This window comes from Odontesthes bonariensis, chromosome 10, assembly GCF_027942865.1.
Source record: "Odontesthes bonariensis isolate fOdoBon6 chromosome 10, fOdoBon6.hap1, whole genome shotgun sequence".
Classification (NCBI taxonomy): domain Eukaryota; kingdom Metazoa; phylum Chordata; class Actinopteri; order Atheriniformes; family Atherinopsidae; genus Odontesthes; species Odontesthes bonariensis.
Genome location: NC_134515.1, coordinates 31,641,247 through 31,657,219, shown reverse-complemented (window position 1 = coordinate 31,657,219; position 15,973 = coordinate 31,641,247). Strand labels below are relative to the sequence as shown.

Below are 15,973 nucleotides of genomic sequence, written 5' to 3'. Positions count from 1 at the left end.
CTGGACTTGGGGTGAAACCCTCCATGCATTGTAAGGAGCTTTCTTGTCTTAATATCTCTTCTTTTGACCAGGTTGTTATACCAGTGGGGTATCTAAAGACTGGCTGATGGCGCGGACATTGTTTTTCCCATTTAGCTGACTCTTCAGGACCTGCCTTGCTCTTTGTAGGCGCTTGATTGAGGCTGATTTCTCTGTAGCCTCTTCATGGTTGTCAATTTCCTATGGGACCCCAAGGTATTTGCAGCTGTGCTGAGCATCTGCTATGGTGTCTTCTGGTAGTTCAACCCATTGTGTTTTGAATACCTTGCATCTCTCTGATATAATTTGTCTGCATTTATTAAGTCCAGATAATAGCACGATGTCCTTGCTGTACATCTTGCTGAAGTGTAATTGTGAGTTGATGTCCTGCTCAGTCTTGGCATACAGCTTGATGTCATCCATGTTGAGGACGGGGCTGATGGTTCCTACACTACGGAACTGATTTTATTAGCTACTCTCTGTGATGATGTGGCTGAGGCAGGGCTTTGAAGAGCAGCAGCAAGGACGAAGAATCTCCTAGGTAGATGCCACACTTGATGGTAACTTCGATGCAGGCTTTTAGTGTCCAGTTAAAGCAATACAATGTAACTTCTCAAAAAGCCCATTATAGAGCTCCCCCTACAGGCTTGGAGGTAATGTACGGTTACACTGTCGTAAATACAACACCCTTTCACTTTCACGTTTCACGTTTGTTGACGAACTGGCGAGGAGTCTGAATGTGCAAGCTATGTCGACCGAGAAGGTAAGAGTAATAAAATGTACCTGGGAGCGTGAGAGGGGTCTATTTGTTTTTGCGGTAGGTGTGCCAGAAAGCAAGTCGAAGTACTTCCGCTCAGCTCCCGGGCCGGTCCAGCAAAGTTACATAGCGCAGTTTTTCCAACTCAGACCCCCGAAGGGCATAGGAGACAGGCCAATCGTAATATTAAAACTCATTCTAGCCGCACAATTTTTTTCAAGCTGTTATTTTAAGGTAGAAATGTTACATAGTATTGCTTTAATAGTAAAGTTCTTCAATATGAAGATCATGGCCAAGTGAAAATGTTTGGCCATAGTGCATAGCTCTGACTTTAGTGCAGAAACAAACACAGAAAATGCGCACAAACACTTTATACCAACTGTCAAGCTAAGTGGTTAAGGGGAGAGGATTTGGATTGGTTTTGCAGCTAAAAGGCCTGGGCACCTTGCAGTCATTACCATGAATTCCTCTGTATACCAAAGTATCCTTGTGTCAAATGTGAGGCCATCTGTCTGACAGCCAAAGCTCGACTGAAACTGGCTCATGAAACAGATTAATGACCCCAAGCACAGCACCAAAACTACAGGAGAATATCTGAATCCGAAAAGTAATTCGATGTTTTAACGGCTAAGTAAAACTACAGAACTCAGTCAGATCAAAAGGTTTTGGTTGGGTCGATAGAGAGCTGTGTGTATACACATGCCTGCAAACAATAAACTGAAGCAATGTTGCAAAGAAGAGATAGATAAGGGTGTTCCACAGAAGTGTGAGAGACGGATAATATAATACAGATAACAACTGCTTCTACTTGTAAAAGTGGTTCTACGGGCTGTTAAATAATAGATACACTTAGTCTTTGTAAAAAAAAAAAAAAAGAGACACAATTGTCATGTATTGCTGTTCACCTTAAGGCTGTATTTACCCTATTTTCAAAACTGGTAAGGATCAGATGATTTGTTCTTTTTTTTCCTTTTTTTTTTACAGAAATTTTCTCATTCGTTAGGTGTTGTATTGGGACACCAAATCAAAACTTTATAAGAATAAACATTTTGGGAGTAATTACTTTTTTTTATAAAGTACTTTTGATTTTGATAATCAGATTGTGTCAGGATCTGGGTTTTTAGAGATGGTTTTGGACTTAGTTATTGGTATTATGTTTATTCAGCGCTCAATCCCATTTCACCCCTTGGCCCTACCCCTTACCCCTCCGTTTTGCGCGTTCACCTGTAGGGGTAGGGGTGTCCCAAATCACGTTAAGGCAGAGGGGTAGGGGTTTGTACCCCTCGAAACGGAGTGGTTCGGCCAGGCAGACTACGTTTGGAGGGGTATGATATATTTCCCAGAGTACAACGCAATTACCCGGAGGCGTGTATCCCTTTTCCAACCCAGTTTAGACAAAACCACGCCCACTTGCGGACGCGAAGCAGCAGCTACCCATACGCTATCATCACTCGCCCGCCATCGTAACTTTACTGTGTAAAAGCAGTCATTTAGTAATGTTTATTTATTGTCATGAGCGCATATGTCATTCTGATCACAAATGTGAAAAGACGTAGCTCGCCTATGTGCTAGGCTATCGGCTATCGCATATCTTTAGTGTGTAAAGCAGTCAGTTTAGTAATGTTAATTTATTGTCATGACAGTGTTGTTTCGCGTGCTTGACTGGTCACTTTCTGTTAAATATTCTAGCGATTATCTCCTATCATACTAGCCTGGGAATTCCCATGCTGCTTTGCGCTCGATTTCATTCTCACTGCAAAGTCAGCTTGGAAACCACCGCCCTTATTTTTGCCAGAGTTTGGGAACCAATCACAGAACGGGGGGGGGGGCAGCAAGACGATGACGACGTCCATGCGCTACACCGAAGCTTGTAGAGTGTTAATCCAACATGACAGCGGACACAACGTTACCGTTCGATGCAGCCTTAGAAAGTGTTTCGGAGTAGATTCACCCTAGGGTCATTTGAACCGTGACATCCAGCCAAGTAGCCCACCCTAAGTTTTTCCGATATTGGCTGAACATCAGTTGAGTTACTGAGTTATCCCGAATAGCTTAGTACAACCGCTGACGGACCCTGGCAGTATCTCCAAAATTACCACACTAAAATCACATGTCATGACACCAAACTTCTACAGTAGTACAAATATGGTCTGTACTCACAAAACGATGCATTTGGAAGTTTGTACATAGTCCAGGAGTTTATTATTATCATCAACACAAGCCTGATAGCTTCTCTGCAGCTAAAGCTTCGTTGACGTCACTTCTGGGAGCTGGGAGCTTCAAAGTAAGATGAGGGTTGATCTGCTACTGTAGACAACAAAGCAAGGCTGCTCAATTTCTCCATTATTAAAATAAATTCACAACTCTACAACATAAAAATTCATGTAGAATATAGCATATAGGCCTACTTTGTTGTTAATTTAAGTAGCTTAGAGCGCAAGTTTACTTTTATTTTACTTTTTTTTCTTCTTCCTCGTCGAATTTCTGTCGTCATCTGGTATAAGTGACACAATTGGCTATGAATCACACGCAAAGCAGCATGGGAAGAACCTGACGTCATTTGATAGACATTCGTAGCGCCCAATAAACGGCTCTAGGCATTCGTAAACCACGCCTCAAATACGAGAAAATGCACACCTAGTTCCCAGACCACCATCTCATCGAGATTGTGGACGCGTCAGCCAGGCTAGTAGTTTGGTGTTCTACACCACTCTGTTAAATATTCTAAGACGCGATTATCTCCCATCATATATTTTTATATTCATGAATTTGTTTTGGGAAGCAATTAAAAGATATTAAAGGCAAGCATTAAAGCATTCAAAAGAAACAGACAATAAGTACAGTATATCACAGAAGTAAGTCCAACGTCGACATTTTTTTTAACAAAATTGAATCTGTCTTTTCATGGGACAATCCTTAAGAAATTACGCTTTGCTACAATGTAAAGTAGTGACTGTGCAGCTTGTAAGAGTGTAAATTTGCTGTCTCCTCAAAATAATTCAGCACACAGCCATTAATACCTAAGCCACTGGCAACATAAGTAAGTACACAGGGTAAATGACGACATTACAGAGCTGGTGGATGGTAGAGACTTTGCGCTGCACGTTCTCGTACTAGTTTCTGGGTCAGTCCCTCGCTTCCCGACTAGGCTTCCGTACTGCGGAAGTTTAGACAAAACTGGGTTTTGTCTAAACTGGGTTGGAAAAGGGATACACGCGTTCGGGAGCCGGCTCTTCTTTGGGACCCGAGTCAAAAGAGCCGAGCTTCCCATCACTAGCTCCGTATGTTCGTCTCTGACGTAATATCAAATTTCGCGGGCCGTGTTGCGGACAACAGTCTGTGATCGGGTGAATGTCCGTTCAGTTTGACCAATGCCTTTTCGTGCAGCGTAAAGGGGCTGAGGTGCGCTCCTTTTTTTGTATGTTGGTGCACTACGAGGGTGGGCAAACGGGTTTACCTTTGGAAAATGTGGGGGGGGTGAAATCACCTTGCTGTAAAAGTGGGGGTGTCGAAACACCCCCATCCCCCACGGGTGCGACGCCCCTGCACAGCCCTGTGGAGTACTGGTGTTCAGGATCAGGGATAGGGGATAGGGATCAGCGGTAGTCATTCAGACAGGAAGCCACCGGTTTCTTCGGGACTGGAACGATGGTGGAGGTTTTGAAGGGGGTGGGGACCACGGAGAGACGCAGGGAGAGGTTGAAGATGTTGGTGAACACTGTGTCCAGTTGGTCAGCACACGCCCTGAGAGCCCTGAGAGCCTGGGATGCCATCCGGTCCCGGTGCTTTCCTGGGGTTGACCTTTTTGAAGTACCGCCTCACATCGTCCCTGTCCAGGATCAGTGTGGCAGCCCCCTCGATAACCTGCGGGCTCATGGCGTGTGTTGTATTCTCCACATCAAACTGAGAAATTTGATGTAATTTGATTTGATTTGATGAAATTTTTGCCCTCTGCAAATAATGCAGAGGGCTGAACAGTGTTCGTGTTCCTCCCCTTATAGTCTGTGATACAGCGAAGGGCGCTCCACATGCGCCTGGGGTCAGGGCTATGATAATTGGACTCCACTCTGTCCCTGTAGTCCTTCTTGGCCCTTTTGATGGATTTTAGGGTTGTATTTGGCTGCTTTGTAGGCGTCAGGTTCCCTTGAGTTGAAGGCAGCGGTCCTCGCCTTATAGCTTGGGCAATGGCCAAGAGAATGGAAAAATAACAAATAATAATTGCTAAAATTGGGTCCTAATTCTAGTCACATTTCACTAGTTAATCAACTCAAATCAAATTTATTTATATAGCACATTTCATGTACAAACAATTCAAAGTGCTTTACATAAAATTAATGGCTTAAAAGTTAATGGCTTGCTACTTTTTGCAGTAATTGATCATTCATAATTTTGGATCTCTTGACACCATCATCCTGTAGGAAGGGGAGAAGATGATAAGACCTTACTTTTGGTTGGCTCTAGCCATTAGTCAGCTCTGAACACAACGGTTGGCAAGTTGTGGGTCTATCTTCTCCACTGGGCATTTTGTCACAAACGAGATGGATACTGGTGTCTTTAGCACATCAAAAACAACAAAAATGTAGGAGCGTTCACCTGAGTGTTTGAGTTGTTTGAGTCAAATAAGCCAACTTTGATGAGATGAACTTTAATTTACCAAAAAAAAAAAATATGGTTAAAGCAAAGATTGCACTGGCTCTTTACAGGGAGAAATATTACTTTGTGCAGCACAAGAGTAACTTCATATACAGCAGCGGATGTTAAAACAATGAAGAAAACGAAATGACACGAAAGACAAGTGAAAAAAAGATGGGCGCCAAGACAAACAGATAAAAAAACTTATTTTTCACTATATCTATATCATTCTTCTCCCTTTTCTTTTTGCAACTTTTCTTTCTGGCTGTTCCTGAGTTTGATTCACGGAGGCAGGGGTATGATGTAGGCTTAACTTTCAACCAATAATACGCCTGAAAACTTTATGGCTTTTGTCTGGGTGTGTAAAGCAGAAGTGTTTTAATTACAGTGTTAAGACTTTTGAAAAAACAATGAAAACTCAATTTCTCATTCTTCTGTCTTAACACATACGTTTATTCAGAGGGGTCTGAAAATGCAATTCCTTAGTAAGGTAATGAACCGGAAAAGCAACAATTGTTATGCTACAAAAAAACAATGGAGTTTGCATGTTCTCCCCGTATATGCGTGGGTTCTCTCCGGGTACTCCGGCTTCCTCCCACTGTCCAAAAACATGCATGTTAGGTTCATTGGTGACTCTAAAATTGTCCCGAGGAGTGAGTGTGAGCGTATGTGGTTGTTTGTCTCTGTGTGGCCCTGTGATGGACTGGCGGCCTGTCCAGGGTGTACCCCGCCTCTCGCCCGATGGCCGCTGGGATAGGCTCCAGCCCCCCCGCGACCCGACCGACGGATTCAGCGGGTATAGAAAATGGATGGATGTTTGTAGATAAATTGCAAAGCAAGGCATAAAATAAGCGTACAAATTAAACAACATACTTTAAATCCTGAACATAAACTGAAATAGTATTGATCACTTAAATACCTTTAAAAATCAGATGGATATCTGTAAAGTTACAAACACCTGAATAACAAACTTAAACCCCTGTAATTTTAACCCTGAGTTGACACAATTATTTTAGGCTCAACTACTTGGTGCTAGTGACCACTAGATGGCAATGTGGTTTCACAGAAAAGTTAATCATTTTCCTAATTGATTATTTATTTCACAAGGTGAAATAAACGATCTTGAATACCTTTTTCAAGATTGAAAAAGGTATCAAAAGACTTGAGATCTCCATATAAAACACATTTAACACACTTTTGATAATCCACCTGGAAATGAGCCTGACAAAATTGGTCCTTTTTCCAGGGTCTGTTTCTTGTCTGGTTAGATGAAGGGGAGATAGGTGTCAAGGAATCTTTGATTTACCAAACATTTGGTCTCACGGCTTGGTCACTTTGGTCATCAAAGGATTTTCATCTAGCAGTGCGTACACCACGCTGAAGACAATCCAGACTCTTTTCATGTGTGACCTACCGAGCGCTACCATAACTCTGTTTATCTGCAAGAAACTTCTAGAGAGCATCTCCTATCCTAGCACTTACCCTGTACTATGGAGCTTGGTCATGAAGAGCTTAATATGTGAGGAGAAGGATTTTAAATTCTACTCTAGATTAACAGGGAGCCAATGAAGAGAAGCCAAAATTGGAGAAATATGATCTCTCCTGTTAGCTCTCTTCAAAACTGTCACTGCAGCAATTTGGATATGTTAGAGGCTTTTTATTTTTTTAACAAAAATGTGTGAGGAAAATTCTTTGTTTACAATAAGAAACTGGAATCTGTCAGATAAATATAACATAAAGTAGCCTACTGTGGTTCCTTTAATCCCAATAACATGTTCAAGGTTCTGTAACAGAATGTTGTGATCGATTGTAACACTGAGATCCAACAGTACAAGCACAGACACTCGCACAGTAACTCTTCAAACAGATATCCGTGTAAATGATCACAAAGCTGAGCTGCAACAATTGTTTTTCAAAAACTTTAGACATAAAAAGGAGATTGTTTATAGATCTGTAATTTCAGTCCTGGGTCAAGAGTATTTTTTTTTAGGTTTAATTTCATCTGCATTAAAAGTCAATGGTACATGGCCTTTTAACAAAGATAGATTAGATCAAATCCAATATAGAAGTGTTGATTAGGGCAAAAACCTCTTTGAACTGTCACTCTGATGGAAACAATTCTATAGGTGAAGAAGCTCATGAAGTCATCACTCCTAAGAGTTAACAGAATGCATGGCTCAACAGAAATAGGTCTCTTAGAGCGCTTTCACACCAGAGTAGTCCGGGGGACTCAGCCCGACTGGGTGGGGAATGCCAAACAATTTCACACCTTTATTTGGTTTGGTTCACTTTCACACTGCACTTTTGAAAGTGGACCAATTTGCCGACAAGGGCACAGAGCAACAGCTGCCTGTTCGGGCTGGTGTTGCCCAAAATTAACACTGACAAGGAAGAAGAAAAAAGAAAACCCGGATCATCGATTGCCTGGGACAAAAAATGGAAATCCCTTCCCTTGAGATGGCTTTTTTTTACAACAAAATAAAAAAATGACACCCTAACCTTAACCCTGTCCACGAGACATTTTCCATCTTATTCTTTGTTTTCCTCTGTTTCTTTGGTTTTGCACTGTTGGTGGGGTTTTTTCTACCCAAAATTCACTACGCTCTGTATCACTTTCTCTCTTTGGTTCACTGGATAGTCAGTTCTAACTTTCTTATATGTTATCAAACTATCTCTCCAGACTAAGTGAGATTCTTCTTCAGTAGTGGAATACCATTTTCTTTCGAGCTTTCTTGAAGTCTGCATTAAAGCATTCAAACAGATTCAAAAGAGCTAAAACTAATCTCAAATCTGGGTCTCCTTAGTATCCCTGATTTAATGGGAACAGACACTCCTCCTCCTTCTCCCCAGCCTGTGGTTTTAGGAATGTGAAAAGTTAAATCGCTGGTAAGAGTTAATAATTGATGGTAACAAAGGATCAAGACTCAGTAGTTACATGCACAGTTTAGTTGAGCCACGGTTATGGTTCAACTTGCCCATTTAAGTGGACTGCTGTTCTTGTCCAAGGATTCATGTGATTTGGACTCAAACCAGGTTTAAGTATTCCTTTTATACTCAGTAGTGATGATTTCATGAGATTATTTATCAATAAAATTGTTTCTATTAGAGAGAAGATTAATGGAATCCATGATTATCACTGATGTATCATCAAGTACAGCAGCTTTAGAAGTATCTTTAGAACCTGATTTGTATTTAGACGGCTTCTGCCCAGTTGATCTCTCAAAGCTAACAACAGCAATAGTCTCTTCTAAACCATCAACTTGTGTTTTAGACCCAATCCCAACCAGACTGTTCAAGGAGGTTTTTCCCTTAATTTACACTTCCATATTGACCATATTGATTCCATTTTTCCATTCAGGAACATCCTGTCTCAAAAAACTAAGTAACTAGTCCATGCATTTGTTACTTCATTAACTCGTGTTTCCCTGTTCCAACAGATATCCTTTGAATGGTGTTACAGTGTTTGTTGTCCCCTCTTTTCTGTCTTCTCAAACCCCAGCTGGTGGAGGCGGATGGCCACCCTTCCTGGTTCTGGTTCTGCCAGGGGTTTCTTCCTGTTAAAAGGGAGTCGTTCCTCTCCACCGTCGCCTCAGGCACGCTCAGGACGGGAGATTGGACTGAAGACAAGTTTCGGTGCAATCTGTTGGTTTCCTTAGCTAGGAAATGGTTTTTGAACTGGCTCTATATGAATGAATTGGATTATTTTGAAATTGATTAATTGGGTTTCATTGGATTATGATTACAATGAATTGAACTCCAGTTAGGTTGAATTGAATTGAATCCATATTATTTAAGTGCCTTTAGATGACATTTGTTGTAATTTGGCGCAATATAAATGAAACTGAATTGAATTAAATTTGATACTTCAGACTTGACAAAATGAAAGAGTTGCAATTTCACTGAGACTTTTAGACTAATGACTTGTGACTTGGACTTGAGGCAAAAGTGCTTGATACCCGAGCTCAGGGTCCTTTTCTTTTTGGTCTGACTTACACAATGTTTTTTTCTTGTGTCACTTTGCTAACTCACTTGTGAAGTGGTGCCTGATGACCCCAAGATCACATGTATCAGTACTGGTTTTCAGTCTGCAGGTTCTCAGACTGTTGATGATATTGTACACTCCAGATTATATAATATTCAAATTCATGCAGCTTTATGTGAAGGAACATTAGAAAAAATTGCTCTAATCTGGAGTTTTTTGCAGATTGTTGAACCTTTGTCCATCTAACCATTTTTAAGCAATATGTTCCTCTGGCGCTATTTTTAAGTACCAGCTACTTTTTCAGAATTTTGTTGCCGTGTCTTTTTCCCCAACTATGTTGGCACTTTCAAATTCAAGATAAGCCGATATTTTTCATGATATAGTAAAACACCTCAATTGTAATATTTGATATTTTCTATGTTCTATTGTGAATAAAAGATTAGATTTTGAAATTTGAGGAACTTCTCAAGAGGAAGAGTAGTGATCCTGATTTGGCAGTTCAATTCCTGGCTTACCTGGACCACATGTCAAAGTGTCCTTGGGCAAGACACTGGACCTCACATTGACTGCGATGTGCTTATCAGTGTATGAATATGCGTGGTAGAGAAAAAAATAAGCAGTTTGTAGCCTATAACGTTGTACACACTAAGATGTGCTTTATGCGTGTATATATGTGAAGGGCTAAATACAGCTTGTAGTGTTAAAGTGCTGTAAAAGTACAGTCCATTTACGATTACATTGTGTTTTAATTTGCATTTTACACCGCTACCCAACTTTTTGGGAATTGAAATTGTATTTTTATCAATTACTTTTGCAAGGCAAACATATGTTTAGAAACATGCTATGTAAATAAGCATTATCATTCAAAATAAAATCACGACACTGGACACAACTGTTTTTTTCTTTTTTTACTAAAAGAATAAATTTTATTTCAGCACTGTAAGTAATTTCCCAACCAGTACAAATATGACCGCCATCTTTGTCTCTTTCTGAACCTTTCCTCCACTCCCTCAGTGAGATCAGACCACCAACAGTCAGAAAAATAAAACCCAAACAGAAAAAAAACTAAAATACAAACAAAAAAAAAAATTATTTTCTCACTTTCAAACCATCTGGTGCTTCCTTAACGCACAAATTATACCAACCATAGTTCTAACAGCAATGATGGTGACAATAATATTTCTACAACAATTACATTGTGGATACATTTGACCCTTCCATTTTTTTTTTCTGTGCTGCACAGGTATAGGTGGTTCTGTGCGCTGATGCGTCAGGACAAAATGTTGCTTAAGTCTAACCAAAGTGCCGAGAATTGGACTGCAAGGGCGAGGGGTGGGGAGGTGGTACACTGAAGCCTCTGTGACTGAAGAAGGGGGGTTGTAACGGTGAAGAGGGATGGCAGTGTGCAGTGAGAATCAAGAGACCTAACAGATCATGACACATTATGTATGACAGAAAATAACACTGTTTCAAGTCTACAACACTCATAACACGCTTTTATTCTGGGACTTGTTCATTTCACATCGTCAAGCTCCTCAGAGGTTCTCCCATTTCTGTAGGCAGAGGCAGGCTACTTTCAAATGTACTTTAATGATAACCCAATTACATCATTTACACAGAGGGTAAATTTTCCTCACAACACCTGATTATATGCTGTTGTACATTCTTCTTAGCACGATCATATACTAGAAATGTTATTATGCATGATGCAAGCAATTTGATGAGGTTTTACTAATTTGTTCAACTAACAATTACTCTCAGTGATGATTTAATTAAAAACTCCATTATTTGAAAAACATCTAAAAGATGTCTAAAAGACAAAGTGATGTCTTCAGATTCCTTAAGAACTGACCTACAACCTGAAACCCAAAGAAATATAGTTTACAGTTAAGAAAGTTTAGGAAATCAGAGCTGAAGCTAACAATTCAAATTCAATTCAAATCATCGTGTATTGCTGAAATTGTACAAAAAGACATGCAGTCCAAGTTGATGTATTCAAATTTCTTGTTTTATTTACAAACAGTCCATAACTCAACAATCTTCGATAAAGATTTCTACTGAAACCACCACAGTACTCAACCAATTACCATCAAATTTGTGTACGTAATTTGCTTCTGACCGACTCTTAGCTGATTAACTACTTGTTTGAATTGTTCTGCTTTGTTGCAGTTTTTAAATCTAAATGTCCAAGACTGCTGATCAATCTCAGATTTGTGTTTGGAGGAAAATTCAGCCCCTTTTAACAGCCTCTGTGTTCACTTACTGTTTGAAGAGACTCAACTTGGCTGAGTCCAGGGAGATAAAGGCAAGTTATAGAGAGAGTGCAACAATTACATGAAAAAAGATATAAAAGAGGGCGCCTAAACCCCAGCTTGACCAATACATGTCTGTCAGGGGTCATTAATTCCTGTGTATTACTGTGGATTTGTTGAGTGTCACACATATACATATATATATATATATACGTATATATATATATATATATATATGTATATGTACGTACATGTATATGAGAGAGAGAGATGCATATATATATATCTATATAGATATAGATATATAATATCTATATATATATATAGATATATATATATGCATATATATAGATATTATACACATATATTACATACATATATTATCATATATGCATGTATTCGATACTCAACGACACAAAATTATGGGGTGGGTAATGTGGGAGGGTTTACAGAGAGGCTTCATAGAGAATTAATGGATGTGGCAAAATATCTCTTCCTGCAGGGGTTGCAGAGTTCAGCTATGATTAGATAAGATTCATCGTTGTTGGGGATATCATGAGTATCAAACAGTGTAGACAACAATATTCCATTTGAAAAAGGGAAAGATTTACTTAAACACACATCAAATGGTGAAGCGGGCTAAAGATGTCATAAAATACAGGTAAGGTGAATGGCAATCATTACAGTTCAAATCTCTTGGTTGGCTAAGCGTATTTAAGTACTAATTTCAGCAATGGTAAAGGGTTAAAACTAGAAGATGTAAAAACATTAAAGATAGTAAGAAAAAAAAAAAAAACTGTTGCACAGTTGAATAAAAGTGTTCGGATTTTTTTTTTTTTTCACTTTTTCCTCCCAGTCTGGCTTGATACATACAAAAACTGATTACCAATGTTATCATAACCTTGACTGTTAGTCGGACTTTTTAGGAGTTGGGATACCCCAAAGAGAAAAACAAAGAAAAGTGGCCAATAGAAACAAAATAATGGAGAGGCAGAGAGGGAGAACTAATATGTGGGTGGGCGGGGTTCATTTACTGTCAAACTAAAACGTACAAGGTCGAAGGAAGGACACTACTTTATGTGTTTACTCTCCCCACCCACCCCACCCCCATAGACTAACTACAAATGTAACTCAAAATTGAACATCTATGTATCTGTGTGTCTGTGTCAACGTGGTGTACGTGTAGATGGCCGATTGTGTGCCTGTCTGATGCCTCAATGTGTCACTTTGATCGGTTCGTGCAAGCCTGTGAGCGTGGGAATTCTTGGTTCGTGGAATGTGTTACCAAATGATCTCTGATGAACTGACGATCACTCCACTGAACTGAAACGGCACAAAATCACTGCAGCACAAACATATCATGAATGCTGCTGGTAACAAATGCAACTAATGCCTGTTCGTCTATGGTGTCTGCTTTATGTTTGTGTGCGTGTTTATGCATTTTAAATATCTGGTGAGGGAATCGAGAGGGCAGTAAAGTCATCTTCTAAGGATTTACTGCTGCTAAACACGTATTTGTTCCGTCAAAAAAGTTGAAAGCAGTAAAATATATGACTCCTAGTAATCCTAGACCTACTATTTTGGCCAGTGGCGCTATATTCCCTAGTCTCGTCACGTTCTTTATGTTTTTCAGTCATGTGTTACGTCTCAACACTGTTACCTACTCTTAACCTTATTAACACCTACAACAGTTGGATGCTTAATGCCTACCTATAATGGCTACAAAGTCAGAACCTCTAGTTTCAATTGGTGTTGGTGTAAAAGATGACAAGTCGGCTCAGCCCGCCAAAGATGAGCGTAGGACTACACTCACGGCTGGGTCAAATGTCAACGTGTCACTGTAATGGTTGGGTGGGTATGTATATATATAGATAGATAGAAAATCAGGGTAGTTCTCTTTGAAACAGCATTTCAGAAGAACTTTTCTCATGTCCATTTTGTGGCACACAAAAGATAATAAGTCACTGACGTGAGGAAATAAGGTGCTTCCTGCTGACTTGCCTTTTTTTCATAGAATCAGCTGGTTACAGTTTTTCTTAATAAATTTGGAGGGATTACATTGTTCATGGCTAGCATATCTCAGGCAGTATTTGTTGGTCTACTTTTACTTTCGCAGCTGTGCGACCAGTTACTGGTAAGAAGTACATACTTCTATTTCTGTTTGTCAGATGAGACTTTGCTGCAGCGGGCACATTTTAATCCCTAAAAACAAAAGTGCTCGAATAAAAACATTTCAATAGAAGTCTTAGGTTATGAGTGGCACACTCAAGTCTGCTATGCTATGAGGCCTCCTTCTACTCCGTCATGTGACGAGTGATGTAGACCATAGAGTCTCTGTCCTGCTTCAGGTCAGGGGACAGTTTCCTGCTGGTCGACAGTGACACACCAGAGCGCCGCAGGGGAGCAGCTCTTTAAGATGGGCTATCATTAATGACAACAGTTTCTCAATCATCACGAGAGGGAAGTGAGATGTATAAAGCTTTGCTTTCCTACTCCTTCTCTACCTGCTGCCTCAGGTGGGAAGCCTTTTTAATGTGCACTTCAGAGACGAACATTTCAGAAATCGGAAATGATTCAGAAGTCTCTGACTTGAATCCTTTGTTTCATTGCAAAGTTCTTGACTGAATGTGAAAGGCCAGTCTCGAGGTAACTCTGCCTCAGAGCAGTTACCCAAACAAACTATCCAATTCCATCTTTAAGTGCGCAGTATTATTCTTCTCTTTTCTGGCCTCAACTCAAGAAGGTGCCAAAGAGTTTTTAAATTCTTTATCATTTGGTAGAGGACTGTCCAGTGTGGTTGAACATTTACTAAGTGCTTCTTTGTCTGAAACCACTCTGTTCACATTCTGACGTCTTTCTACCTTTAAATGTAATTCTACATGTCCTAAAGATTTACTAGGGAGCAAGAGACACCCTTGACAGACTGTTGTCAACTGTATAGGGGCTTATTCAGATCCATCATATCAAAATACAACAGTAAGTGCTTATGCTGGGTTAGTACAATCAAAGCTTTGGGAGAAAAAAAAAAAACAAAGGGACAGGACAATCTTGCATACTTCAGGGCTTAAGGTGCGTAAATTCATGGGGTCTGTCAGCACAGTTAAGCACACAACTATGCTACATAGGTCAAGGTAAGACAGAACACTATCATCAAGACAGTGCAGAAGTCAATAAAAGAATCAATCCATAATGGGGTTTGTTGCAAGCACACATGCAAACATTGAGTGTGCAGGGTATTGTTGGGGGGGGGGGGGGGGGGGGGGGGGGGGGGGCGATGACTGCACAGAAGATTGATACACCACTTTGTTCAAAACATTATTACATACCCAGAGTCAAACTCTGAACATCTCTCTTAACTCATGTAAGACAAACCTCTCACAAGACAGCTGTGGAAACAAATTACATCAACACACAACTACCAACAATGGCAACCAGGCCTAGCAGCTGTAACCATGAAGATTCCATAAAATCAATAACCATAACCGCTAGTATAACATCACTGTGCAGGGACTCAAACAAAGGGACCATAATAAATTATGCAAATTGTACAGATACCCCGACGACATGGGAGAAGTGCGGCTTGTTTGAGTGTTAGGGTGTGATTGGGACAGGGCTTCTAGCTCATTTTGCTCTGAATGCAGGAGAGTGATAAATGGGATTTTTTTTTTTTTAGGATGGGGCAGTTACAGACTCATGAAGAAAATCTTTTTTTTTTTTTTATAAAACAATGTAAAACCACATTAGAAAAATAAAAGGGAGCAACAGCTAACCACTTTCGTCTATCAGATGGAGCAGCAGAGGAGACGAGGAGGAGCCTTGTTTCGTTCCCTGCTCCATCTGATAATGTGTACAGCTAGCACACAAGGCTACAAGAAAAGGGAAAGGCAGTCGAACACAGATATCTCTCTGAGTGCTTCCCGACAAGGATGCTATTACTCTTCCTTCTGTAGCGCTCCATCTGATGGGCAGTCATCAAGGCAATGGGGGGTCTCCTCCTCCACCCCCTCTGATTGGTTGTCTCTGCTGGCTAAGGCACACGGGATTGGCTGGGCCAAGGGGGGCAGCTCCAAGGGCTGGCCGATGGCGGAAGCTGCCGAGCTGCCGTTCAGCTGCTGAGTGGCAACCTCTGGCATGGAGCCCACCTCCTCTGAGGGCTTTGGGGGACTGCTGGATGGGGGGGATGACAAGCTCTGAGGGAGGACAGTAAGATGCAAGCAGAAGGCAAAGGGAATTAATGTTATATCTAGCCCATTTTCACTTTTCATTGAACATTGACCTACAGCACTACAGAGGTTTGTGTTTGGGAGGTGTGTTTTGGTGCTGTTGGTGTCA

At 40.5% G+C, this 15,973-nt stretch overlaps 1 protein-coding gene across 1 annotated transcript in view; it reads right to left on the bottom strand.

Annotated features, from left to right (window-relative positions):
- Window positions 1-14,901: 14,901 nt before the first annotated feature.
- Window positions 14,902-15,973, bottom strand: part of fam120c (family with sequence similarity 120 member C) — a 55,690-nt gene continuing 54,618 nt past the window's right edge. The window contains exon 17 of the mRNA XM_075475273.1: window positions 14,902-15,831. Within this exon, the coding sequence (XP_075331388.1) occupies window positions 15,574-15,831 (258 nt within the window). The 3' untranslated portion in view covers window positions 14,902-15,573. The remainder of the gene's footprint in view (window positions 15,832-15,973) is intronic.